Source organism: Condylura cristata, unplaced genomic scaffold, assembly GCF_000260355.1.
Source record: "Condylura cristata isolate star-nosed mole 26May11 unplaced genomic scaffold, ConCri1.0 scaffold00004, whole genome shotgun sequence".
Taxonomy (NCBI): Eukaryota; Metazoa; Chordata; class Mammalia; order Eulipotyphla; family Talpidae; genus Condylura; species Condylura cristata.
The window spans coordinates 51,111,396-51,133,940 of record NW_004567105.1 but is presented as its reverse complement, the minus strand read 5'-3'; the positions used below and the strand labels follow the sequence as shown (position 1 = coordinate 51,133,940).

At 38.0% G+C, this 22,545-nt stretch overlaps 1 protein-coding gene across 1 annotated transcript in view; it reads left to right on the top strand.

Annotated features, from left to right (window-relative positions):
* Positions 1 to 22,545, top strand: part of SYNPR (synaptoporin) — a 135,346-nt gene that overhangs the window by 35,366 nt on the left and 77,435 nt on the right. The window contains exon 2 of the mRNA XM_004676009.2: positions 24 to 148. Within this exon, the coding sequence (XP_004676066.1) occupies positions 24 to 148 (125 nt within the window). The remainder of the gene's footprint in view (positions 1 to 23; positions 149 to 22,545) is intronic.

The following is a 22,545-nucleotide window of genomic DNA, read 5'->3' as shown; positions in this document are numbered from 1 at the left end:
ACCCATTTGCTTGTTCTCCACAGCTTTTTGCAATCTTTGCATTTGCAACATGCGGTGGCTATTCAGGAGGCCTTCGGCTGAGTGTGGACTGTGTCAACAAGACGGAAAGTAACCTCAGCATTGACATAGCATTCGCCTACCCTTTCAGGTAGGAAATGATGGTTTATGCTCACTAGACTCATAGTAAGGACACTTTCTACCTTCTGTAGTTTCTTAAAAGAATGATGCAGCTTCCTATTGCCATTTGGCCTGAAGAATTCTGCCTGAGCACACAAAATAAATAAAATACTAACCCAATAACTTCTCCCCACCCCCACAAAAGGATGTATATCCTGGGAGTTGTGACCCAAATTGGAATTCCTCTAAAAAAGTTGCTAGAAGTGGCCCATATTGGGAATTATAATATTGAGACCTCAGTTTTAAATTCCTTCCCTCATACCTAAATTTAAAATTTTAAGGCTGTCCTAATTCTGTCCAGACTTACAATGTTTGCAGTGTTTGGAAGGCAATGTCCTTCCAACTTTGTCATCAAAAGTTGTGATAGGAACAGATAACTTGAAGATAAACTTTTCAAGATTTTAAAGGAGTAGGTCACCAAATACTGAGCACACGTTGGTCTCTCAAAACTGGAAGCTGGTAAATAAGAAGCCTGTCTTAATGGGAGGTCAATTGCTGGGATGGGGCAGGGGTGGGAGAACAGAGTGATATTTAATTCCATGTAATCGTTGGTTAAATATATGATTTGACCTTCAAGCCAACAGTTTCCAGCATTTGGCTTCTCCATTTTATTCCCAAGACATATTACTGACCCAACTAAAGACAACAAGAGAAATAGGATTAAATGTGTATTACCACTTATAAATACAGTGGCTCTCATGAGAGATCTCATTCATTTGAGAGTTTTTTACTTGGGTTCTGAGGTAAAGATGACTATTGCTTTTTCAGCAGTAGACTTTTGTCTTCCAAATATTACCTCACTCATAGTGTGAAAGAGTTATTCTTGACAAGGGTGAGACACCAACTGCTCTTTTTCAACCTTTTCTCTGCCTCATACGTTGCCTTCCCCAGCTGTATGGTCCTGTTATATTTCTTCAAAACTTTGGTCTATCACCAGCTATTAAAAAAGCACTGTCTAGAAGAAAGCCAGACAAGTTTTGTCATTTTTATTTACCACATCTGTGCAACATTTATTGTCTGCTATTGAGGAACTAAGATTAACCTCTCTCCTCATACTCTTGTGGATCTGGAAGACAGTCATACTATCCCAAATAGACTCACTTTTACTAGAAACACAATTTCAATGATATAGTTGGGTAATTTGAAATGTTGCACCATTGTCTTCTTGGGAAATATTTCAATAATAAGCAACCACAACAGATTATGTTGCAGTCATTTGTTTCTGAAGAAGTTGGGTTAGCAAGATGTTGATGAAATAAATCATTAAAAAGTTTATTTTCTCTTTGTATTTCACAATCCGATGCCAAATAAAATGAGAGCATTCAGCTCTAACTATTCCATTTATTGCAAACACAAGGAAGAAAATAAACCCTAATGCCAAGTGATTTGAACAAAAACAATTAGTCTGTAAATGACAGACCGAAGGAAGCTACTTATCTTCCTTAGCAGATTATTGACTGTGAGATAATGTGAATTTAGAAAATGCTAGTTTCCTAAATATTCATGGCTACTTTTCATAAATATATGAAAGTATGTGACTCCATTATATAACCTCATGAACAAAGGTATTTATTGTTGAGTCCTTTTAAATCCTGCAACATTAACAACAACTTATGTGTCTGTAAATAAGGAAGTAGAGAAATAAATGTTGGTACATCCACAAAATGAATGCTAGGTGTTCATTAAAAAATCAGTATCTCGAATAAAACTTAAAGCTGTGAAATGCTGCCAGCATGGTAATAGGTGACAAAGCAGAATATATGGCTACATGTATTAATGATTCTGATTTTGTTTTAGTTTATACTAACTGACTATATTGACACTGCCATCCCATCTGTCTCCTTGTCCCTCACTATCTATGCCTACACTTTGTACAGTAAGCCCTTAGGACTGTTTTCTGTAGCCAAGGAGCTCACGTGGTCATCATGCAGAACAGGTCAGAGCTGTTGGTGAGTTAATGAGTTAATGTCTCTTGGGAGCTAATGTCTCTTGGAACAGAGACATTGATGAGAATTGGATCAGTGTCTCATCATCCAATGATGAATGTGAGTAGGAGGGTAAATACACCAACTTCCTCACCCCTCATGGAGTACAATTCCAAGACATGTCCCACGGTATTGCTCTGGAGATACTAGCAGGATAACTCTCCCTGAAGTAGAAATCTAGTCTTGAACACACCTGTTATTTCCTTCCCTTTTCTTCTCAATTCTCCACTTCCCTATTTGCTGTTTTCAGAGAAAAATCCTCCAACGACAAGTCCCACTGAACTCTTGATCTCAGTGTCTGCTTCTGGGAAATCCAACAAAAGATATTAGCATTGCTTGAATTACCAACATTATAGACAGTGGATGGACTGAATGGGTGGGTAGGTAAACAGATAGGGAGGTAGGTAACTCATATTATACAATGTTGCATATTACATAACCAGCTTAATAAAAGATCAGTATCTTTATTCAGTTCAGCGAACATTTCTCTGTGGTTGTAAGTTGAGGTCCCTTATGTGAAGTCATTTTTCTCTCTGAAAAAAATCATAATACCATACAATTTTATTGGTTTGTGGAATATAAAGCAAAGCAAAAGCAAATACAACAAAATAAAATACAAGCCCTTAGACTCTGACAACATCATAGGGGTAAGGGGAGGGAGTGTGGCAAGAAGTGGGGAGGAGAGAGGGGAGAGAATAACCTGCTGGTGAATGACTGGACATCTGGCAGTAGGTATTTTTCCACATAGTGGAAGTTTCTAATGTCACCTTGACTTAGAAAAAGAACAAAAAGTTGTGTACATATCTAACTATCTCATATTTATTAGCTTGCTTAACTCTTCAACATTACTGGAGTTGCCCTTGAAGGTATTATTATCAAGCTTGTATTTTTTTTTATTTCTTTTTAAATTCATGAGAGAATGAAAGGCTCCCCAAATGCCAGTATGGGAAGTCTCCCTGGCACTCACATGATCTTTTGGATGCAGTGCGATGTGAGAACGAGTTCCTGAATCTGATACTTGTGATTCAGAAACTGAAACAGAGACTTTGACAAGGGTGTTTCTCATTGAAGCAGGCTGTACTGGTGCTACGTGGCTGGTCCTGCTTGATAAGTACCAGTATCTTCTTTATGCCTGCAGCTATTGTTCTGTGATTCTCCCACTCTTTGGAATAAGAGGACAGGTAGAAGTAGATGCCAAGAAAGCTGTGGGGTTTGGGCCATTATCTAGTAAAGTTAGTTCTGTTGGACAGAAAGAATTTTTTTTCTCTAAGATCCAGAACCTAGAGCAGTGGTGTTAAACATTTTTTTTTTAACATAAAAGCCAATTTGGGAAAACTGAAAATGTTAAAGACTGCAATTTTTTTTATAGCTTTTACTCAGAAAATGCTGTATTTGCAATTACACTTAAGTATTCATTTATTGTTTCTCATTATGGAAGGGTTTTTTTTTTTGGTGAAAATTTAGAAGTTTTACAACTACAGAATCTCACTTTAAAGTTGTGCACCATAAAGTATACTTTATATGTGATAGAGCCTGGTGTTGTATGGTACTGAGTTGGGAAGATTTTGAAGGTAGAGTAACCCGAGTGGTTAACAGTGAATCTAGCCAAACCTCTGGCTTCAAACCCAAGTTCTGCTCCCTCATAGTTAAGATAAGTGATAACTGCGCTGGGTCAAGGCGTCCTTACTGCAAAAAGGAAATAACAATGGTACTTTCCTCATACTATGACTGTGACTCTTTAATTAGGTCATACAATTTGTTTGTGTAACCCAGCATAGCACACATCTAGTGTTCATTGTATGAAATTATTATCAGGATTTAGTGCATAGAACTGGCTTCATGGTTCAGCTATAGACCAAAGTAAAAAACAGTCTTATTTGGAGATTCCTACAATGGCAAGAGGACTAAGTTTATTAGGGGATGTCTGTAGAGATCATAGAAATATGCACATTGACTGCTGGTACCACATGGTCTGATTCAAATTTTAAAAAAATAAATGGCAAATTAATCTACTCTACTGTATTCCACTGGTCCCCTCCTCACCTTTATAATTAAGTTAAACACTTGTTGCAACGCTTCCCCAAAAGGAGAGTTGTGGTGGGACATTAGGTGTTAGGATGTCTTGCTTTGGGATCTCCTGGAAGCACATGCTGAAACAAGGATTTGTAGTTTTCTTGGTAAATGATCCCTGGGAGCACCAGGAAGGGATGGAAAAGCCAGTAGAGAGTGGATGAATGAACAGGGTAGCCCATGGGCTGTTGGGGCAACTGAGACTTCAAGGAGATGTGCGTAGCGTGCTTCAGGGTGATTCTGTAGCCAGATGATGCAGTAATTATGCAACTCCTTTTGGCCAATGATCAAAGTTGCCCTTGCGGGTGTTAACTCCCTGCACTGCATGCAGACTAAGCAAGGGCTTACAGCCCAAGAAAACCTTCTGGCAGAGATCTTGGATACTTGCATCAGAATTCTATCTTTGCAAATGAACAAATAAAACAAACCAAATTCTTAGACATGGGGAACAGATTGATGGTTGCTAGAAGAGGAGGTGGCTGTGAATGGGTCAAGGAGGATTAGTTAGTGATATGAAGATAGTTGAAAACTAGACTTTGGTGATGATCATGGTACAGTATATACAGATATTAAAATATAATGACACACACCTGAAATTTATATATTATCTGCCAAAGTTACTTCAGTACATTTTTCTAAAAGAATGCAAGCTGTCCTTGTATACAGAAATGCTAAGTGCCAGAGAGATACTGGTGAGCAACTAATGGTTGCTCCTCCCTAAAAAGATAGCATTTAATCCAGTAACAAGAAAAAAAGAAAATTTTAAGCAAAGGGACCAGCATGGGCAATGATGAGAGGAGAGGAAATGAAATGATAACAAGGGTAGTGGAAGAAACCTCGATAGTTAGATTAGTCATGGGAAAAAATCTCCATGATGAAGTGATAAAGGAATGCAGATCTGGAAGCACTAAGAGGGGTGGAGACGAGGGGGAAGAGAGAGACAGGCAAACAGAATATACACCTCAAGGATCTCTGAGGGGTAAGTTCAGGAAGCAGGAAGAGCAAGTGCTAAGGCCTGAAAGTTTGAAATTGGGAAGTGTCTGAGAACCCCAAAGAAACCTGTGTTTTGGGTTGGACTGAGGAGGGAGGGAGGCAGGGGATGAAACTAAAGAAGCAGCTGAAGCTGGATCCTGTAGGATCTATGGGCTAAGAAGGAATTTAGATTATATTAAAGTGGGACAGGAAGTCATTGCCGGCTTTAAACAGTGGAGTCATGCAATTTATAATATTCTTAAATAATCTTACTTACACCTCTAAAAATAGATCGACTTGGGGGACTTGGGGGAGAGGTAAAGCGAGGGGCCAGTTAGGAGACAGCTGCCATTATCCAAAGAAGAGGCAGTGGTGTCCTGAGCAAAGGTGGAGACGTTGGAAGGGTGAGGCTTGGGGTGCAACCTGTCACGTTTGCATGGTTATACGCATCTCACCTCCTATGAGAATTTGAGTCTACAACCCAGCCTTGCTTAACAGTTTTGCCAAATTTTTCATCACCTCTGCCAGGGATGTTAGATAGGATTTGGTCTGTATGAGGACTGAATGCAATATTTCCAGTTTCTTCTGCCTTTTTTGCCATCTTAGCACAGCCAGCAGCTGATTCTGAGGTTGAATCTAAAGTGGCTTCTTCTTGACATTGGCTTGCAGGCACCCTTTGGACCTCTAGTTTTGTTTGTTGTTGTTGAATAATGGTGTCAATCAGGAAAGTTAATATGTAAGTAAGTACCCGGTCAACTGAGCTTGAGTGGGGACTTACTTTATTCCCTTGAGGCATGTTTGTGAATGCATTTTTGAAAGCAAACACATTTGTGAAATGATAGCAGTCGTATTCACAATAGCTGAGTCAGAGACACGTCAGAGAACCATGCTAAGTGCCCATCGACTGACAACTGGATCAAGTGTAATACTATTCAGCTGTTAAAGGAGACAAAACAATATTCTTTGGATGGATTCTGAGGTGATTGTAGTAAGTGAAATAAGTGAAAAAAGTAAAAGACATTTAGCACATAGTTTCACTCATTTACAGAATAAATAGCCAAAAGAGCAGCAAAAATAATTCTTAGACTCTGTGAAAAATATACTGATTACCAGAGGGGGTGGTGAAGACCTTACAAGGGAGAGGAGTTAATAAATAGGGCATCGGTGCTGGAGCTTGGGTGGGTGAGTGAAATATGGTCCCATGTGGAGGTATGAAATTGTTCCCCTCAAGTTATAAAGTTATGTAAATAATTGGACAATAAAAAAGAGAGAAAATAAATTTATGAAATGAGTAGGAATTCCATATTATGGAATTTGATTTTGAACAAGTCCATACCTCTACCAGTTAGGGTCCCCAAAAGAGCACCTATGCCAAGTGGTTGATTTCTTGAGGTTTACACAGAGAAGTAGGAGCACAAGAATTGAGTGATCATAAAGGGGAGCAAGAGGCAATGCAGATGTTGGCTGCTGTGGGGAACCATCACCACACCCAAGCCTAGAGCAGACATTGGCAAAAAAGCACTTGAGCCAGGTCTAGACGCCTATTACCTGTTTTTATCCAGGTAATAAACTAAGAATGATTTTAAATTTTTTAGTGATGGTATTTTAAATAGACAAATACCAGCAAAATATACACAATTTTGCCTTGGCCCATAAATAACAATTTATTGTCTTGCCTCTAAGAAAGTTCTCTAGCCACTGGGCAAGAAGCTTAAGCAAAGCATGTGGTCTTGTTGGAGCATCTGATGGGGTCTGTGTTACAGAAGTTGGGGCCATGGAGACAGGAGTGTCCCATAAGAGCTGAAGCTAGGAGAGAGGGGCAGCCACTATCCAAGATGTCACCCAAAACAGCAAGAGAAAGAAGTGAAGCACCCTGACTTCTCCCTTTCCCCAGGCACCCACCAGAAATCCACATGACTGAATCTCAACCACTTATTCCTGTGACTTCTTGGGGGTGTGATGGAAGGGACTCAAATAATTGGTTCTAAAGAGGAAATGTTCAAGTCACAGTTGTTGGGGGAGGGGATGACTAGGGCAAGGAGGTCCAGATCTACCAATAAGTGGTGTGTGCTGGGTGATCCTGAATTCCATCCTGCCTGACCAGTTCTCAGAGGAGTTAGTGACACTAAGTTCTCCTGAAGCAGCAGTCATTCTGGAGCCAGAGGTGGAGCAGAGGGTGGAGGGTGTGTGCTGAAGGTCAGAACAAAGCAGAAGAGGAACAGGGCATGGGAGGAGAACAGACAAAGGAACAGCCCCAAGTTCCTCACTTAGCCTTAGTCTCCTCATCTACAAGATGACAGCTCTGGCTTTAAGCTTTCTGAAGAGGGAATTAAACCTCTAATTCAATGGAAATGGAACTACTTACATTTCCTTATCAGTGGGAGACTTTCACCCAGGGAGCAGATACACTTGACTTTGGCCAGGAACCATGGTAGTGAGTGCCTCAACCACTGTTGCTACAGAAAATGTGGAAGGAAATGTAAAAATTCAACACATTTACTTTATATGAGTTTCTGTCTTTCAGCCTCATAGGGCTTGCTCTGATATTTGTCCTGTTTGAGTAAAATCTGAACAGGCTTTTAAAGACCAGGATTAGGGCACTTATTGAAAATGATTGTAGGTTATGTAATCAAGGCTCTTGTTTCTGTTGGGCTCCTGTAGGGAGTTGCCAACTGGCAGAGGTTAAACCAGTGTCTGTTGAGTGAGCCCTGTTAGGAAATTTTACACAATAGCCATGGGGGAGTGTGGTGGGCAGAACCTCATTACCTGGGAGAAGTAACACCTCAGAAGAACACAAACATTGATTTTTTTCAAAATTATAAAAATAAATTCTAAGTCTTATATCTCTGTCTTTGCTAGAATTGGGAGGGGTTGGGGAAACAGACTTTTGGTTGCCTGAGAAAGGACAAAGGAATCCAGGCATAGTAATGACTGGAGTGTCAAAAGGAAACATCCTACTCATAGATGTGTGCATGTCCTGCCCTAAGAAAGTGTTTGATGCCTGCTCCATAGCCCCATTAACCTCCATCTCTGCTTAGTTTTCTTCTGGGAATAGAAATGTTGGAACATTCTTTACATCCCCTGAAACTATCAAGCAGGTGGCTGAAAGTTGCCCAATATACTTTCGAGGTCAAGCTGGTGTCAATTGAGTAGTGGAGACTTCTGCCCCTCTCATTTCTTCCCACACTCCCATCCTTGTGAGGGTGGGATTTTGTGAACCACAGATGAATCTTATTCATTGGGGGTCAAGAGTCAAACAAAAAGGAGGCAAATGCTCAAGCTGTCTCTCGCTTGCCAGATGCTCCAGTCAGAAGTGAAAGCAAAGCCTCAGGGCCTGGGGCATCCAGGAGAGACAGCTGTGCATCTGGGATCCCTTATTCTATGTCCCAGATCCAGTTGTGGAAATCAGAGACCTGAACATGAGGAAGGGTTAGATTCTATCCAATGGGGGTCAAGGAACCCCCATCTCCATCTGTAGCATATAAAAGTCTTATCAAAAAGGGAAATTCTTGGTTTCCTTCCCAGACTACCTTACAGCATGGTGAGCCTGGATGGGAGTTTCCTAAATTCCTAAGTGGAAGTCAGACACCTGCCAAGCCAGAGAAGAAATAAGTACAGTTTCAATTTGCAATAGACTGATAACACTTTTTTCACGTTTATGAATTTTAAAAATACATATTTGGGATTATACTTTAGTTCCAGCATTTGACTTTTTATTATAAGTAACATGACAAAATAGAGAAGGAAAAATATGCCCTGATTAAACAAGTGGATGTTTCTGTTTTCTGATAATCATAAAATTTTCTTTTCCAGCATATATTGCTCCTAAAATGAAAAACAATGAACTTGATGAAAAGCAAGTGATAATTTAAATGTGGTGGTCATGCTGTCAAGCATGTCCCACCCCAAAAGTCTGAGTGCTAATTGTTAGCTACCTTTCCCTAATAGGCCAAGTGAAGATGAATATAAAAATCAGAACATAGAATATATATGTTAATTTTTAAATGTTGTGTATATGTATATATGCACTATGTATGATACACGAAACTATTACATTATATAAATATATATTGTAGTTTCTTTATAATTATTAAGTAGATCAATATATATCATATACCAATAATTGTTAGCTATTATATGTAACATATAAATCTTTTTTTAAGTCTTTTTCTGCTTATTTTTGAGTATGAGAAGAACCATTCCTTATTTTTTTAAATATTTATTTATGCATACAGAACTGGGGTACAGGCCAGAGGTGCAGGGGCGGTGAGAGGATTCATCAGAGACAGAGTGGGGAGCAGAATAGGCAGATCAACAAAGTACACTGGTGAGGGGAGCAGCGGGCGAACCAGAAGCGGTCTGCTGTGCCAAGTGGATCACCTCTCAGGCCAGGGATTGAACTTGCAAAAAGCAGCTGTAGCTAGCTTGCAGTGCTATGTCCTAACCTGTCGCACCACCAGGGAGGGCCATAAAAATCTTGTAGCCAATCATCATATATTACATATAATGATCAAACATGGGATATAATATATACACATAATTGATGATTACTAGCATGGCCATTATGCCCTTGACTGTCACAACACTGTAACAGAGAGAGACAAAGTATTTTTATTTCCCTTTCACAGATCAGCACTTAGAGACTTAAAGTCTATTGAGGGTCACATAGCTAGTAAATTCCAAACCTGGATACCTAGCCCAGTCTTGTCATTTCCATAGGTGCCTCAATGGAGTTTTTTTATTTTATTTATTTTCAAAGATTTATCTATGCATAAAGGAACTGGGGTGTAGGACAGAGGTACAGGGAGGGTGAGAGGATTCACCAGAGATAGAGTGGGGAGCAGAACAGGCAAATTGACTGAAATACACTGCAAAGGGGAGAGTGGGTGAGAGGAGAAGTCTGCTGCGCCATGAGGGTCAGTTTATAACAGGGTGGTCCCTAGGGAAAAGGGAAGTTCCAGGTTCCCTGCCCCACCCAGAAGGAGGGTGGAGCTGAGCAGAGAGAAAGGAGAGAGAAGAAAGGAAGGAAGCTGGATGGAGAACCAGACGGAGACCTGAGGAAGCCGCATGGAACAGCAAGCCTGTGAGGAAGAAACCGTGCCTGTTTCCTGACCTTGGACTGGTTAAGGCAGCTGTGGGTGAGAGACCTGTAGGGAGGTGACTATGGCAGTGTTTATATTGATTTTGATTTTGCTCTTTTCCTCCCTGATTTGTCTGGCCATTTCTGACCCTTTGCCATGGGTCCTGGCCAGAAGGTGCTTTAGTCTAGTGGCAGGCTTTCAGGCCTTGCTTTGGGCCCATCCCTTTTGGGTTGACTTTTGCCCACGAGGGGATGGGTAACTTCAGGTGTTTGATTTAGAAGTTATATTGTTTGTGTTCCCATATTGTATATTTACTGTATTAAACTCCCTTTTCATTAAAGTTTTATATGTTTTGTCTTGTTGCGGCAGATAGCAGAACCCACTTAGAGCAGGCAGGTTTTGGGGCTTCAGGGGTATTCAGGAGCTATGCAAAGCATATCACACATATCAGTGCTAACAACATCCCTACCTACTCTGAACTCCACAGGTAAGAAAGTCTCTGTGAGATTGAATTACTTGCCCCAGGTCACACAGCTAATAAGAAGTGAGACCTAACTTAGGATATCTGGATTTGGCTTTCATCAAAGACTACACTCTCAGGATCACAGGGGTGTCTTTGAGTTGACAAACCCCCACTATCAGAAACTCCTTTCCTCTGGCCTATACTTAGAGCCCATTCCACACTGGCAAGCAAGCTGGGCAAGCAAGGGAAATTTAGGGAATGGTTTGCAGAGACATCATGTTCCTTGGGACTCAGAATTACTAGTATTTATTTTCCAGTTGATTTCCTGAGTCCAGGAATAAACTGTGAAAGAAAAAACAATTCCAGACTGTAGCTATAATGATCACCCTTTTTCCTTTTTGCAGCTGGCTAGCATTTGAAATAAATGAGCTGTTACTGATACAGTTTATAAAAAATTTTTACTTTTATTTCCAAAGATTCTGTGCCAGAGTAACAGCTGTCACTTGGAGGCTGAGTGTTAAGGACTCACGAAAGTGACAGGGTTTTCTAAGCATGAAGTTATTCTCGTGGGTTTAGAGCTATGGCAGATTCTCATTCTCCTGGCAAAGGAGTGGATTGTAGAGGGAAGCAAGAGTTGCAGATTTAAGAGCTCCCAGATGCTAATCGGGGACTTGAACATCTCTGATTACAGTGAAGGATCTTTAGTTACAATGATCCTTCAGCCTAGCACTGAGATAGCAAAAGTAAGTGAAAAGCACAGAGAACCACTTTTTCTAAGTGCACGGTGGGGCTTTTTCATAGATGTACTTGATTAGCTCTTGAAATCTTTAGAAATTAGTTGGGAATTATGCTCAACCTCTACATATATGTTTCACTTTAGCATTTCTACCAGGAGTCTTATTTTCACTCTTCCTTTATCGCACCATCTTATATTCCACAACTAAAACAATGTATTTTCTGAAGTTTAGAACCACAGCTTGAGGTATATTTTTATTGGGAAAAGAAAGTTTTTTTCTCTTCTAAAAAATCCCATTGCACAGAAATAAATGAAGGAGAATGTCAGAATCTCCCTTAGTGTAACTTCTCAAAGGTAATAACTTCCAAAAGTTCAGATGTATCTCATTTTAGCCTTTTTATTCCATTTTATGCAAGCTGATTATTTTGCAAGTTAATTTTTACATTAAAATAACATTTACAGAGTCTTCCTGGTGGCACAGTGGATTAAAGTGCAGTACTATGAAGCTAGCAGCAGCAGCTTCAGCATAAGTCAGATCCCCAGCCAGGGAGGTGACCACATGGTGTGGCAGGCCTCTCCTGTCCCACCCGCTGCTCCCCTCAGCAGTGTACTTTGTCAGTCTGCTTGTTCTGCTCCCCACTCTGTCTTTGGTGAAGCCTCTCACCACCCTTGCATCTCTGGACTGTACCCCAGTTCTGTATTCATAAATATGTAAATCTTTTTAAAAATTATATTTTTATGTCAATGCTTATATGTGTACCACATTTTCTTGTCTCATAGTTATGCCATAATATATTGTTTCACTATATCATAATTTATTAAGCCAGTAGCTTAGTGATTGATAATTAGGTTGATTTAGTTTTTTACTACTACTAACTATGCTACAACTAACATAGCTTTATAAAATCATTTATAAGGTAAGATCCAGGTGCAAAAAGTATACAAGGCTTAAATTTTTATTGATTCTGCCAAACTCCTCTCCAGAAAAACAATTTATATGTCCAATAGGAGGAAGAGAATGTGCCCGGGTCTCACATTCCTCTGCCATGAAATACTACAAACACACTTATTCATAGTAAGTCTAAGCATTTTGTTCCTTCATTACTAGATATTTATGATCCTAGCAAAAATTTTAGAAGACTAATATGCTCATCTTCTATCCAATTCCTGTAACTTTCCCCCAACCAGCCACTTTATTGAATCATAATCCTTCATGAACTCCTATGAGATGTAGTAATCAGTACAACAAATAAGAAACAATGTTCTCTTCGTATGGAGCTTAGTGGTTTTTGTTTTTGTTTGGTTTAAATAATTTAATAGTTTACTTTTACATCATTTGTGCCTTTTTCCATCTCAAAGCCCATGGGCTTCCCATCCCCAAATCACCCGTGTGCCATCACCATAGTCCAGTGCATTTCCCTCCACCCACCATTTTTGATTCCATTCCCCACTCCACCCATGTAAAATGTCTCTGGGATATAGTTGTTCATTATTATTATTATTATTTTCTCCCCTGGTCCTTTATACTCCGGCTATGAGTGAAACCATCGGTATTTTTCCTTTTCTTTCCAGCTTATGTCACTAGGAGCTTAGTGTTTTTAAAGAATACTAGATATTGATGAAATTAAGAAGCTGGGAAGTTACATGATTTATCCATGTCTTCAGCTATATAGGAATTTGCACTCGCTTTCTTGAAACCCTTCCTGAATATGACCATCACACAGTCATGGTGCAGATGGTGAGAGTAATATTTACTTATGATAAGGAGGTCTACAACATATTGACCAAATTAGCGAATGAATATTTACAGTATGATAGAACTTTTTAAGAATTCATATTTGTAATTAATTTCCAGTGTGGTGTTCATCTCATTAACTGCTAGCATTGCATACAGTCTACTCAATGGTGAGTGCAAAAAGAGCTTGTTTACCAAATCCTGTTCCTTGACAAATTTATCATGAAAGAAATTATTTTCAGGGTTAATTTTCATCAATGTATTCTTTCTCATTGATCTCAAGGATTAGTTTATTGTTTGCCCAAATGAAAAGGAACTGGTTTCTCCCAGCTATTTACACATTACTACAAACACTTGTGAAGAGAAAGTAAATGCTACAATAATGCACCATTATGTATGATTTTTTTGTCAGTGTAATCCACTATCTTAGACTGCCATGAGCATTATTATTTTCAGGTCTGAAATTACTACTCTGATAAACCATGGTCTTTAGCGACAGAATTTGGCCCCACTGTAGAGTAAGTATTCTATAAAAAATGATAACATTTAATGTTTCCTTTATGCAGATTTAAAAAAATAAAACATAAATATCTCATATTGGAACAAACAGTACCATAGAAGAAATGAATGCAAATGCCTTATGTTGTGCAAGACTAAATGAAAATGTAATGTGAATTACTTTTGAGCTCAGACTCATCACTAGTGCCCAGATGACTGTGTTTCTATAGTTTTAAAAATCATTTCAATTTTCAACCAAATGCTGCTAGTCAAATAAACAGTGTATCTCTAGTGCTTTTTATAATGCTTTTTAGAAAAGAAATAGAGAGAATAAGGGAGGGCAAGTACATTCAATTCTTCTTTCACAGTCCCATCATCCATCACCAAGAATCCTCAAAGATTATTGAACTTTTGAACTTTTCTATTCACTCAAGTGCCAGGTTCACAACCATATGAGTATAGGATGCTCTTTCCTCTCCTACATGTCCATGCACAACCAAATCTGGGCGCTGCTAGGAATCCTTTCCATCTTAGCTAACTAAATGATAGATACACACCAAATAATTAATGGGTCAAAAAATAATTCTTGCTGGAACAAAGAGAGACTCACTCATTCAACACAACTTTTTTATGACCACTCTGTGATAGAAATTGTTCTTGGTGCTGGAGATCCAGTAGAGAACAAGATAGATTGTGCCCGTCTTCTCCTGGAGTGAAAGATGTAATAAGTAGGGAAATATAGAAAAGAAGCAAGCAGATTTACAAACTCTGACTTTGGATTTTGCTGCTTCACCAGGAAAGACTATTCCATTTTGGGCAAGGCAATCATTTTTCCCCCTCAGCAATAAAACACGTATACCTTTCATTGACCATCTATTATGATGGTAAGAATCAAATCAGGGGCCCTCCCTGGTGGCTCGGGTGAAAGCACAGCACTAAGAAGCTTAAGCCATTTCCTCATGAGTTCGATCCCCGCCTGCCCCGGAGGAGATCCACATGGCGTGGCAGACCTCTCCTGACCCGCCCGCTGCTCCCCTCAGCAGTGTACTTCGTCGATCTGCCTGTTCTGCTCCCCACTCTCTCACTTCTCCTGGATCTCTTGCCTGTGCCCTAGTTCTGTATGCATAAATAAATAAATCTTTTAAAAAAAATCATCAGTCAGGATAATGCCCAAATACTTTACAAAAAAAAAAAAAAAAAACCTCAAAATCTTGTAGCTGTGGACTATAATCATCATATATGTGGATTCCTAATGTGAGTGTCATTTGGGCAATGCTGACCTTTGAAAACAAAGCGAAACAAAAAACTATTTGCCCCCTGAAAATTGTGTTCAAAAATAGTCCAGCTCTTTTTAATCTTCTCTAAATTTGTCTTTGAGCTTATTGTCAAAATCATACAAATTGGACTGTGTTTAAAATAATGTCCAATTATTTCTAGAAGCAAGCTTTGTCTCCCAAAGTGTATAAGGGCATCCCCAGAGAAGGCACCTTCTTTTGTCAGATGAGCTCATATAAATAGAATATACACTAGAGTATACAGCATAACAGGAGTAAAGATTTAGTGCCACTTATTGACTGTAGCCTTTGTATAAGATAATTAAGTACTCTTCATAATCTATTTTCTAATTCAGAAATGGAACTGATCATCTCTATTTTGTAAGGTCTTGTAAAAGCTAATGAAATAATTACAGTTAATAATTACAGTTGGTTTAACATAGTGCTGAACACATAGGAAGTTCTAAATAGATATTTGTTACTCTTCCTTCATTGCATGAGTCATGAGAATTATTATTCACATTGATGACATAGTTATATATGAGTGTATGATTCTAAGTAGTTATATATGAGTGTATGATTCTAAGTATGATTCTAAGTACCCACCTTGTAGGTCTATTGTGAGAATTAAATGAAAGTTATAGTACCTGGTAAATGCTTTAAATGTAAGCCTCTTGCTTTCTTCATCAACTTTTTTTTTTTTTAGTGTTTATTATTGTAAGTATAATTTTGGATAAACTGAGGTGTGATGACTTTAAGGATTCTTACCTGTAGAATTCTTAGTTTTAGAAATCTGATGCTTAATTTGGACTATATTCTATGAACTTACCGATATTCTACTGTTCAAAAACAATATGATATGAATTTAGCATAATAATAGAAAACAAGAGATACTCAGGTGGTATATTTGATAAGCAGAAAGTTTAGTATCTGGTTTATTTGACTAGTTTAAGTTTGTATTGACAAAGATCTAGACTTCTGTTGTTATATCCTAGTTGCCTTTGGTTACTGAATACCTGAATGTGGCTAGTATGAATGGAGATATTCTGTAATTATAAAAAAGTCACTAAATTTCAGAGACTTGGTTTGAATATACACCCATGAAAAAAGGGTTTGTGGAACAGTGTGGATGAAAAGGGAGAAAGCAAGAGGGCCAGCATAAAGAGTTCTGAGATGACTGAGAAAACAGTGAAACGTGTGAAAGAAATAGTGAGTAAAAGACAATAAATGAACTGGGAATGGAAGGAGGAAGAGGAATTAATGGAACATGTTCTGAGCGATCAATGATAGCAGTTCCCACTCAGTTCCAGGACTATGTCAATGCTGTAGATACATGTAATTTCACAATTAATGGCAACACTGGTCCATTTATAAATGAGAAAATCAAGCCTGAGAAGTTTAGATGTTAGATTGAACCACATGAAATAGCTCTTTGTATATTAAAACCAGATGAGTATTGTCAGTCACAAGTGGTTCCACTTAATACTTTGCCCAAGAACATGGAATTGGTCAATTTTGTACTAAAGTTTCAAATGTGTATTAGTGGTTCCAAAATACTAATATTTTTCTTCCACTTATATGCTCACCCATAACAATAGTGTAGAGAAGAAAAAATGTGCTGTGGGAGAAGCTTGAGTCAGAGTGGACCCCTATTTGGCTGTGAAAGTTGCACTTAAGGAAGGAATGACTGACAGGTTTTCTTCCTAAGCTTGACTCATAAGGACAAAGCAGAGCCAATCATTTGAATGCAATAAGTTACTTGTATGGCTATTTGTAGCTTAAGAGTTGTCTGTATTAAACACTTGATACATATTTTAAAAAAATAATCCATATAATGAAGGTCATTTCTATAATAATATGCTCACGTTGCTTACATTGTAATGTGGTTTTGATATAAGATAAATATTTTAGTCTCCCCTAACCCTAAGAAAGTGTGGTTTGATGAAGTATTATGGTGAGGCCCAGTGAGCTACATTTTAACAAGAACTCCAGGAGATTCTAGAACTTCTGGTTTAGTTGATCTGGCTCCAGCCTGGCTGCAGCCCCCTGAGTCCACCGTAGATTTGGATTGTGCAACATTATTCCAGTGGGATCTGAGTTTCAGTCAACAATATTCTAACAGAAAAATGAGTTAAATATAATAGATGACATGAGTATTATGTAAAGGGTCCTGTTTGTAGACTTTTATTGATTTTTATATTTTCAGGTACCTGAAGATTTCATCCCAGACTGAAAATTTCTGTCAATCAGTTAATATAGCTCCATTTGCTATTCTGGTGTTACTTGTCATTCTTTCTGGTATTTTTCCTGTATTCATTATCGTCCTTAAACTTGATCTGGTTTCCACCTTCCTCTCTCTTCCTTACCCTTCTTGTTTCAAATTTATGAGAATCAGAAGTTGTTGGTTAGACATGGGATCAAATACTTGAGTAGGTAGTGAGAAGTTATTGAATGCTGTAAGACAAACTGGTAGAAACATCTTGACAAATCTGAAATTCCTACTTCTCAGCAGTATATTCAAAAGGAAATATTTATCAACTATTCATCATGAAATTTCCTAAATGTTCTTTCTCAGATATTTTGAGAAAATTGCTTGTACCCACTAAATACTGTAAGTTAGACCAGTAATTCTAAAATGCTTTTAGAGAAACATTACTCCTGTGAAATACTAAGGATTCACTATCTCAAAGAGATACCTGCCACTTGCCCCCCTGTATTTCTATCTATATACATACATAGGGGATCTACCTTTTGTGACCATTTGGATAGGCTATTGAGGGCATTATGCTAAGTGAAATAAGTCAAACAAAGAGACAAGTACTCATTTATATTTGTAATGTAAAAGCCAAATTCATAGAAATAGGGAGTAGAATAGTGATTGCTAGAAACTGAAGGATGGAGGTCATGGAAAGCTATTCTTTAAAGGGTACAAACTTCTAGTTATAAATTCTTTAAAATCCAAAGCATAGAAAGGTAACTATAGTCAAACCAAGCTGTATAATATACTTAAAGTTTCTAAGTTCTTAAATATTTTCATCATACTTGCAGTGAAGGTGCTAAGTAAACTTATTATGATAATCATCTTTCAGTAAACACAAATATAAAATCATCTCATGGCATGCCTTAAACTGGTACACTTTTATATATCATTACATCTTAATAAGTCAGTATAAGTAAATAAATGAGAAATTGTGGAAAATGGATGTTAATCCTGTTGAGAAACACCATTTACTTGTCCTCTTCACTATTTGACAAAGGTTCTGATAAGTCCTGTATTGAGGAAATCTCACTTGTTAAATGAAGCATTTGATTATATAGCCTTAAAAAATATATATATATATAACATCTACTAACAACACATTATTGGTGTTCCATAGGGGACATTTTAGAAAAGTGTCAAACATTGGCAGACTTCATTCTAACTTAAGGGAGGGGAAAAAAGGACTCCAGTTCTTAATAGCATTTTAAAAATAAATATTCAAAACTTGCAGGCTACCGAGACACATATTCTCATCAATTTGTTTATTTGTCTTTGATGACAGTATGAAGGATGATGTTTTACATGCTAATGTATTATATCCATTCCAATTAACACAGATAGATTAAACTAATTAACTGCAATAGTCTGAGACAGTTACAGTGCTGGGAGAGATGAACATAAGGGTTATTAAATGTCTGGTGTGTGACAGAAATGTTGATCAAATGATGACTGGGGGCAGGGGGAGGATTAAGAATGACTTGCTTAATTTTATCTTGAGTGACCAAGTACTTAGTAGATTATGAACTGGAAGTGTGTCTTAGCCATGCCTCACTTTTCCTTCATAGTAAATAAACTATGTTTGTGTGTGTATCCAGACAAAATTTACTAATGACTGGAGTTTCAGGTGTTATACCTCAACATCTTATGCCTGAGAAATGTAAGCATTACCCACTTTGTTTGCTTCCTTTCCTACTCTCTGAAGGGAGTAATTACAGAATCTGATTACTAACCAAAATGGAGAGGAAAAGACAACATGGAGAGTGAGCATGGGCTCTTCTGGGGCAGTTAAATAAGAGTCTCTCAAGAATAAGAGGACTGGGAATTGTAATAAGTGCTGCTATTGTCAGACTCATTCAGTGTTTAAGAGAATCATGTGTAAGGATTTGAATTCTAAGTAAGCTCTTCTCTGTTGAACATGACTGCTCTAAGCATTGGACTATGAGAATCTCTACTTTGTACAAAGGAACCAGTTTACAGGTGGCTGCAGGTTCAAATACTGATGGTGACATTCTAGTACCACGGCAGGGCAGGGCAGGGCAGGGCAGGCAGGTTACAAAAACACCAGAGTGCAAAGTGAATGGTTATGCAATCAAAAAAGATAAACTCATGCCACTCACAGCAACATGGATGGCTAGAAGGGATCACACTGAGGGAAAAAGAAAAGTATTGGATGGTTTCACTTACAGGAGAATTGTAGAGAAAACAAATAAAGAACCAGGAAAAAAAAAAGCAACAATTATAATAATAAATTAGCAGGCAAGTGTAAATCAGAGACATTCTGTGAAGGAAGAGAAAGAGAAGGAATCAAAACGTAGAAGGGGAGAAGAGCACAAGGGACTATGGTTCACGAGTGGTTTGGTGGTGGGAATTCTATTGGAAATACACGACGGTATAAAAGATACAAAAAAATAAGTTATAAATAAAAATTCATGATTGCACAGCCACTGCCACCCCAGAAATGATGGGATCCTCATTGACACATGCTAAAAACACTTCCTCGAAGTTTAAGAGAAAGGATATTTGCATAATTTCAAAGTATCTCTCCCAAGATATTTATAAATGACAAAGGAAAAAATAACCTTTGAATGGAGAAACTACAGAACTACCTTCACCATGTGATCAAGATCAATATCACCAGGATTAAAATATATTGACATCATGGTGTGATGCATCTAGATCACAAAATTACATCTGTGGTCTTTTTACCTAAAATGCATAATTTCAATCTGTCATGAGGAAAAATCAATCAAACACAAAATGAGAGACTTTCTATAAAGTAATCAACTAGTACTTGCACAGAAGGTCCACAGTCATATTTATAAGACCAGGAGAAAGTAGGAATGGACACAGATTGAAGAAACTGTAGAAGACATAATAACTAAAGGTCAGGTGGAATCCTGGGTCAAATTATGAAACAGAAAAAGATCAGAAGGAGAGGACATGGTGAACTTTGAATAGGGTCTCTTTGCCTTTTTTTGTTTGTTACATCGTTCTATGCACAAACTGACAAAATCCCCAACTCCCTAGAGTTCTCATTCTCAAGAGGAAGTGATTGATATAAACAGAAGCTAAATCAATAGGTATATTATACAATAAATAAAAAATAGTAAGGGATGTGGTCTCTGGGTGGCACATAGCCTGGTAAGGTGACTCAGATACACTGGGGGTTGGAAAACTGAAAGGAGCAGTATCCTAACTCCATTTGTTAGTTTCAACAGACAGTTGAATGGAGAGAACAGTGGCAATGTAAATGTAAAAACAGTAACCAGCTTTTACTTATTTGTACTTAACAGACTCAAATCCAGCACAGCCATAGATACTATGGCCATTTTCACTGTCTGGCTTCAGGAGGTCGTAATATTGTGAATTTCGTTTATTCTCCTCGTAATAAAATATGAGCTTCCTTGATTTTTTTTTTTTTTTTTGAACCTCTGGGAAATAATAGTTATTCACTGTGACACCTCCCAATCTCAGTTCTTAATGCTCTGGGATAAGAGAAAAGAGATGGCTGCTGGAAATATACAAAAAAAAAAATCTGCTTTTCAGATCTGAGATACCTTAAACAGGTCGAAAGGCTGGAGTTACAGAAAAAAGCGTGTGTATTATTTTTCCTGCATTTGATTATAGAAGGTGCTTATTGAAATGCAGATTTCTGGGTCTCCCCCAGATACCCAGATTTCAAATCTCTAGGTCACGTAGCCTGAATATCTGGGTGGTCAGTAAGGTTCCTGAGAGATTTTTATGTCCTTTGGATACTGAGAATCATGGATCCAGGTACCAGAAAAGCCCAAATTCCTGGTCACTGTTCACTAGCTGGGGTGCTCAGTTCTCTTCTAGGAAGTGACACTGAGCTGCTTCCCTAATGTTGGTAGATAGATTCTTTGTCTATCAGGACTATGACAAAGAAAAGAATGGAATTTGGATCCAGCTCACTGCGTCCCACTGTGCTTCATCCAGCGGGAGAATTCTTCAATCTTCTTAATTGTGACATTCTAACAGACTGTGGTTCCTATGCAGTTGGATGGGAGGCTGTTTTGTCTCTTTGTTTTGCTAAGGAAATTTAGGCATTTAGGCAGGCATTTTTTTCTGCTCTTTTTCTTTGAATTTGAATTCTTATAGTGCATGTATTTATAGTCTAAGGAGGGAAAAAAGAACTAGGACAAACTTATGCTTTCAAGACCTGCCATGTGGACCTGACAGGAAAACATCAGGCCTACAAAGATGAGCCAGCAAGTTCTTTGTTAGGCTGAGCCCAGGCCTTTTATCCTCTGTGGTCCCATCTAAATAGCTTTACTCAAAGATAAAGCATGTTAAGGGGCCTAAGCAGCAACTTGTAATTATGGGCTCTCGAGTGGACTCACATACTATTCAAAAGCACTAAATGAAAGAGTAACTTAAGAGGTTACTGCTGCTTTAGCCAGACCTTGAAGCCCTGCATGAACTTACTTTTGTTATAATCTCCTATTTTTCCTTCATGTTTAAAATTGCAAAACTATTATATGCATTTGGTATAATACTCAAAGAACACAAATATATTAATAAAAAATGAAAGCTATGACATACCAGCTACTCCAATTTCATGTTACATTTTAAGATGGAGGACTGGGCCATAAACCAAAGAAGAGGATAGTCTATAGAAGCAGGCAAAAACAAGAAAAGACTTCTTCCCCTTGAGGCTGCATAAGGGAACACAACCCTATGGACACTCTGAGACTGATGTCATATTTCTGACCTACAGAGTGATGCGTATATTTGCATTCTCATAAGCCAACACATTTGTGGTGCAGAAAAGCAAGAGTTGTGTTTTGGTTTTGTTTTTTCTTTTTTTTACTTAAAATCTAAATGTAAAATTCCTTGGAAGGCTTCTGACTAGTCTGGCTGTTTTCAGTCCAACCTCCATCCTAGTCACCACGGTCAGCAAAATGGGATTCTATAACTGTCTAGATCAGAATATCTTTCTGTCATGAAAAGAAAATCAAAAAGCTGTGCTTGGTTGCCCTTTTCTTCAGAATTACATAACTGAAATGGAATAAGGAATAGATTCCCCAAAGGGAAATTGTGTTGGATTTGGTATTTACAGCTTGTTTTTTAAAATGAGTTTTTTTCTGAAATGTACTTAATTCTCTGTACTACATATTTTGAAGATATATCCATTAAGGTCATATAGATCCTACTTTGTTCTTTACAATAGCTGTGTAGTATTCCATTGACTAGATCAACTGATATTTTTAATCATATCTCCTGTTGGATAATTAGATTGTTTCCAAACTTTGTTTTCAAATTGTATCCGTCAA